Source organism: Notothenia coriiceps, unplaced genomic scaffold, assembly GCF_000735185.1.
Source record: "Notothenia coriiceps isolate Sejong01 unplaced genomic scaffold, NC01 NC01_scaffold00022456, whole genome shotgun sequence".
Taxonomy (NCBI): Eukaryota; Metazoa; Chordata; class Actinopteri; order Perciformes; family Nototheniidae; genus Notothenia; species Notothenia coriiceps.
This window is the reverse complement of record NW_011355157.1, coordinates 1-6520: the sequence shown is the minus strand read 5'-3', so window position 1 is coordinate 6520 and position 6520 is coordinate 1. Positions and strand designations below refer to the sequence as shown.

The following is a 6520-nucleotide window of genomic DNA, read 5'->3' as shown; positions in this document are numbered from 1 at the left end:
CATAATTTACCATGCCGAGTTACCCAGGTTAGAAGTGAACCAGCGTCGTAGTTCCGAAACCCAGAGTAAACCCTGAAGTTACCTCGCTAACCGCACATCCTGCTTCGTTGTACAGGCCTCATTTTGTCCTAGACACTGGGGTTAATTATTTTTAGATTATCCCTGGCTGCCAATTAGCTTTTGAAACCATATGGTGTTGATTTTCTGAAATATTTACCTTTTTTTTCTTTTTTAACCCTGCCTTTCCTGTTTGGCGACCTCCCCTCCCCCGTGTCTGCAGCTCGCCAACACTCCCAGGTCGGCGCGTTATGAAAGGGTTCTGGAGGCGCTAAACAACAACAACAGCCTGTAAGTTTGTACATAAAGTGCACAACTCTATCTTTTCCTTAACTACCATTTGTCTGGTTATTTTTTAGTCTTCTATACTTTTTGGTATCTACCTTTCATCACCCTCTCCCTGACTCTCTTCTAGGTTCATGTCGGGGAAGGAGGTAAAGAAAAAGAAGCACTTGTTCGGGCTGAGGATCCGTTTCCCTCCCGCTCCCCCCAACTCTGATGAGCCAACCAGCAGAGGGATGGACAGGGCTTCAAACGAGAGCTCCACAAAGGCCCTACCTGGCATGAGGTATAATGGGAAACCTACATTTCACATTAAATGTTGTAACAGTCAAGCTCTTTAATTTGACTGATGTGATGAAGTGAGAAAGAGATGCAACATTCTAAAAAGCAGCATTTTGATGCACCTTGTAATTTGTTTCATAATGCATGAAACAAATATTTTGTGTAATTTATAATATTTGTGAAACTGTTGGTGTTGCTCTAGACCTTGCGCTAGTTTTACCAATGGGACAGAGAAGAAGAAAAAGAAGAGGAAGAGAAAGCAAGGACCACAGCGCAGTGAGCTCTTCTCCCAAGTGAGTGCACTCATATATTTGTATACATTAGTGGGTGATAGCATGATGCGTACATAGTTGTTGTGAAACCACTTAAATATAAGAGAACCCACTAAACACAATTACAATATATTTTACTTTTCTTAAACAGGAAGTGAGAAAGCCTCTACCACTAGAACCCCACCCAATGGGTCACTTGACCTCTATCAAGTAAGTGAGCAATCATGTTGCAGAAGTGCTGTTCCTAAACATCCAGCTTCACTGTGTGGTTGTGAAGCTAATGTACCCTCTTAAAGGTGCCCGTTTTGTACTAAACCTCAACGATTTTTTTCTTTAAATATTCTCATAATCACATTTTTTGTCCATTCATTATCTCTCCTTAGACTGGTTAACAGACTATTAAGCCCTATTAATCAAAAGTGTCATTAAGCAGCATTTTTATTTTCTGTCTAAATCTTTTTTATCCACCCGTGTCTGTTCTCATTTCACCGTCCCCAAAACACCAGGAGTGAGATGTCTCTGCTGTCTTCAAGTACCTCAGATATGGAGTCCATAGAAGCCCTGAGCACCACAGAAACTACCTCAACTAGCATTTCAAGACAGTCCAGGTACGTCTACTATGCATTTGCTACATTTAACCGTTCCTCACTCTATTGGCCTGTGGAAGGGGAGATTTGGTATGCCTTTGAACCAAAGTCGTTGATCAACTGACAGAAAAATCTCAAGAACTATTGGATTGGTTGCCAGGATTTTGTATAAACAATTTTATTTCCCAGAAGAGGAATCCCAATGACTTTAAGGATCTCCTGACTATCCCTCTAGCAACCATGAAGTTTACATTGTGTTTTGAATAAAATGCGTAAAACTATTTTATGGATTTACATAAGATTTGGTACATACATTTATGATAAGCTGTTCTTTGTGTTTATGTACGCAAGCATGCTTCACACTCAAATGCTTGAAGAGGCCCTATTATCCTTTTGGGGTTTTCCCTTACCTGTAGTGTGTTGCAAAGGTTTTTGTGCATGTAAATGGTCTGCTAGGCTAAAATCCCCAAACATTTTTCATCCCCCATCCCTCAGAGGGGCTGAATGTAGGCAGTACGTGAAAAATAAAGAGCTTTTTGACATTAAAGCATGCAAATATGTCACAGAAGAGGCACAAACTACGAATATGATCCTGAAAATGAGCATAATAGGCCCCTTTTTAAGTAAGATTTAGAACAGTGGTTCTCAACTGGTGTGTCGCGACCCAAAAGTGTGTCGCGGACCCGTTTCGAGTGGGTCGCAGATGTGAGTGAAGAAAAAAGTCAAACTTTTATTTTGAAGGCCCGATTTTCTAACGCTGTGCATGCAGTAGGGCTGAACAATTAATCGATTTTAAATCGAAATCGCGATTTAAAATGATGCGATTATCAAATCGCAAAGCCTGCGATGTAAAAAAAAAAATCAGAAGTGCTGTGCTCCACATGTACCAGCCATTAACCAATCAGAAGTGGCCCATGATAGAAGGTGATACAGACAGATTGATGCAATCACCTGCCAAGTATTTTTGAAAGTGCCTGCCCTTTCCAAATGGCTTCCAATGGAGCTTTCCTAGATGGTTTGGTGAAACGAACCATCTGAGTCAGGTTAGTAATGCTCCATCACATGTATTACATCTATTACAGGTTGAATCTTAAACTGAAGCTTGACTTTAAAGCAACCCAACGGAAGTTTCATGTAAGTTTAGATCTTTCAATCGTAGCTCGGGCTGCGGGGGTGCTAGAGACGGAAGCATGTTGATGCGACCTTCCTAGCCGGAGATATGGCCGCATTTTACAATAAACTTCCTTTGGGTTGCTTAAAAACAAATCGCAATTAGATTATTTCCCCAAATCGTGCAGCCCTAGCATGCAGTTGGACTGGAAGTACCGGAGACCATAAACGGTTTTGAAAACTTCTGTCACGTAGTGATCATCTTCTCAATAAAACATCTTTGCTGATGTTTTGTCGAGTCTTCTGTCCAATCAGAATCAAGATTGTTGCCGGAAGTCCCCACGGAGAATAACTTTGCGGTAGAACTGTTCTTTATACATCCATGGGTACAACTTCAGATAAAAATGAACACATAATGAAATATGACCCCCGGTTTGATGATTGACAGGTCACAGAATTTAAAGTAATTCACACAGACTATCTCCTCTTTGCTCTTCTGTGGAGCAGCAAGCTGTCAGAACTAAGTGAAAAACAAACGATAGCATAAAATATTATTATGTCGGGTAGTAATACATTTATTTATTTTCTTCTCAGTGTATCAGAATGCATAGTTTGTTAGTATTTCAAAAAATCTCCTGGGGGAAAATCCCCCCAGACCCCTTTCTGGGGTTGGGTTTTCAGCATGTCTGCCTTTTTATGTTACACAGTTCAGCTTTGATTCCATCATCTCATTAAACCTTTTTTAAAAGCATTCTTTTGTTCTGTGTGGATATGCACTGCTGAAAAGCGTATATTACTGCACGATTTTTTGTTGAATAGATTTGAGTGGTTCAACATTTCGGGTCGCGATCTATTGAGTAAAGAAAACGTGGGTCCCGAGGCCTGACGAGTTGAGAACCACTGATTTAGAATATGCTTAACATTACTTGATCAACATCAGCAGGTTAGCCTTTATCTCTCCATCTATTCTTGTTTTTCTGTAATGCCCCTCTGTATACTTTGTTTTTGTAGTTGCACTCAGATAAAAAAATGTTACTTCAACTTTTCAGCCTCTGTAGCTCCAGCAAGCCGCGGCCCACAGCCTGTGCCATGCCCGTTTCCGCCCCACCCTTAAAGAGGAAACGCGGGCGGCCCCGACGGGCCCTGCAGCCCCCCAACCCAGAGACCCCCCCTCCTAGCCATGCAGAGCTAGACCCTGCAGCCACGGAGATGCCGAGCCCGCTGCCGGGGCTTCACTCCACTGACATAGTGCACGGCATGGACCCCAACAGCCAGCTGACCCACCTGAAGAGCTCCATCAGCAGCTACTTCGGAGCCGCGGGGCGGCTGGCCTGCGGGGAGAAATACAAAGTCCTGGCACGCCGGGTCACCCTGGATGGAAAGGTGCAGTACCTGGTGGAGTGGGAAGGAGTCACCGCCTCCTAGACTTCAGCATCTCTCCTCTGACCAGCGCCTGCAGGAGGGGTCAGCTGTGCTAAGGACATGTGAACACAGCCTGTATTCAGAGCATTAACTGACAAATGCCTTTGTTTAGTTTAGACGGGAGCAAGATGAGCTAACTGCCTACTGGTTCAGTGCACATTTCAACATGTGTTTAAAGGTTACAATTCTAGGATCGAGTCAGGGTACTGTCATTACATCACATTTGAAAGTTTACAGCGTCCCCCTTTATTCAGTCCAAAATAATTGATCAGTGCACTGCACCTTGCAGGCTTTCAGTGAATCGTTATTGTACTTAATTTCAAATCCAGTTATATGCTCTCCATTTCCATACCAGTTCAGTATCAACTATCTTTTTTTGCCAGAATGTAGTTAATCACTCGTTTAAAGGTTATAATCTTGGAGGAAGAGGGGACACTTTTCACACATTTTACTACTGCAAACAAGAAATGAACAATTATATTTGATGGTTAACATTGATTCTTTTACCATTTGGGTAAATAAAAACTTGTTCCCTTACAACAGCATCCCCTCCTGTAGTCGCGGCTACGAGTAGCGACTTGTTTCTTTGGGCCTTCAGTTGTGTTTTGGAAAGTGTTCAGGAGGAGCTCAAGACACAAGACATGTGCTGCTGCAAACGTTTTATTTTATATAGAAGTATACTACATTTTTTATTACCTTTTTCCTCTTGTGTTTTATAATATGCTTTTATTTCCATTCAGCATTTTCCTCATTTCAAAGTACAGATTGCATATAGAATTATAGTCTGTTATCTCATTTTGAACTGCTTATTTGAGCTGCAATGCCTCATCATTTTATCCACGGTAAAGCTCTTGAAATCCCTTTTTGATGTTGGTTGAATCTCCCAGTTAAAATTTAAATATAAGATTCTGTGCATAAATGGTGGCCAAAACCCAGAGGGCTTTGAGTAAATACTTTGTTATAAGATTTATTGTTTGAGAGGCTCCACTGCCTTAGTTTAACTGCGTAACCTTAAAACATGTTGATATTGATTCAAATGAATGTTGACTGAAATATTTAAGGACCTATTTAGTTTTTCTCCTCCTTTTTAATAAATTAATAAATGGCTGCATATCAAGAATGTTCACTCAGCTCCAAAACCTAGAGTTCAGAAATGGTTTGTTTTGTGCTGCCTATGCAAGTTAGTCCTGGATAAACATAGAACCATACTAAGAGGTGCATTATTGTTACGATTACTCTTGGATTTTTACATTTAATTCACCTACTAATTTATACACTCAGGATGTGCCCAAAAGCTATACTGTATTGCAAAAGCCTGCATTTGCAGCGCGATGGGGAAATATTCACTCTGTATTGTTGATCAGTGTTTTTACATCAGCTCCTCTGTTTGTAGTACAATACGTTGGACCGTATGTATGTAATCTTTTTCTTTCTTAGCTTTTTTCTGCTTGTTTAATCAGAGTCACAAAACAATCACTGGAAAACTAACATGCTGTGTCATTTCATGAGGTTCATATTCAGTTAAGCTGTCTTTATTTTTGAGATATTTTTTTGTTAACATGGACAGAGCTTTTTGACATTCATACCTCTTCTTTGTACGGATGTAGTCGGTGCATGTGGAGCTTCTCCTCTGTTCAGCCAGTGTCTCAGCCACAGACTGTTTAAAGAAACGTATACAGTCTCTGCTCTCATGTTGCTACCACTGGCTTCCAGCAGGCTTCTTTAGCCAAAGAATAATCATGTTACGTCTGCTTTGTCTCTTGAGATTCTTATTATTACATTTTTATACATGATTATATAGGTTGACATGTTACTTCTGAACCTGTTTAGTTAAAGGTTGAATAAAAGCCCATATTTTCAACTACTGTGTTGCGTACAAGATGTTTATTTACGAACTGTAGTTGATGTGTCAAAGCTTTTTAATTTATGCTGAAGAAACTAGAGAATGTAGAATTTAAACTGGATAAGGGATTTGTTAATACTGTTATGCAAGTACTATATTTCAAACACGCATGAAAGAAATACATTTCAAAAGGGAAATTAGAGTAATTGTATTACTTTCACTTTTGTTTCATATTACAAATTCAGTCTTCTCTTTCAACCTTAAAGTTATGTGTCCATCCAGATGATGATACCCATAATCTGTTTAATATCATTATTCTATGCAATATTACGGTGGCTGAGAAGTGCAAACGACAAAGTGTGAAACACTAACAAAGCTTGAGACACATTTACATTTTATAAAACAAAATTACATTAGCAAAACACTTTTACCAAAGAAGAAACAATTTAACATTAACAAAAACAAATTAACAAGATGCGAAACACTTTTACAAAGCTAGAGACACATTTATATTTTATAAAAACAAAATTACATTAGCGAAACACTTTTACAAAGCTAGAGACACATTTACATTTTATAAAACAAAATTACACTAGCGAAACACTTTTACCAAAGAAGAAACAATTTAACATTAACAAATTGATGTTAATTTGAATGACCTGGCC

General features: G+C 39.6%; 1 protein-coding gene across 1 annotated transcript; it reads left to right on the top strand.

The window, feature by feature from the left end:
- The first annotated feature begins 242 nt into the window (after positions 1 to 242).
- Positions 243 to 5869, top strand: LOC104953996 (metal-response element-binding transcription factor 2-like). Its single transcript, XM_010781041.1, has 6 exons — positions 243 to 348; positions 473 to 625; positions 824 to 914; positions 1045 to 1103; positions 1400 to 1501; positions 3640 to 5869. Exons 2-6 carry the CDS (start codon positions 477 to 479, stop codon positions 4013 to 4015), a joined length of 777 nt encoding a protein of 258 aa, XP_010779343.1. The 5' UTR covers positions 243 to 348; positions 473 to 476; the 3' UTR covers positions 4016 to 5869.
- Positions 5870 to 6520: the final 651 nt, after the last annotated feature.

Coding starts and splice junctions, on each gene's coding strand:
- LOC104953996 (XM_010781041.1), top strand. CDS start 477: ATGTCGGGGAAGGAGGTAAAGAAAAAGAAGCACTTGTTCGGGCTGAGG. Junction 626..823: donor AAGGCCCTACCTGGCATGAG/GTATAATGGGAA, acceptor GTGTTGCTCTAG/ACCTTGCGCTAGTTTTACCA. Junction 915..1,044: donor GCAGTGAGCTCTTCTCCCAA/GTGAGTGCACTC, acceptor TTTCTTAAACAG/GAAGTGAGAAAGCCTCTACC.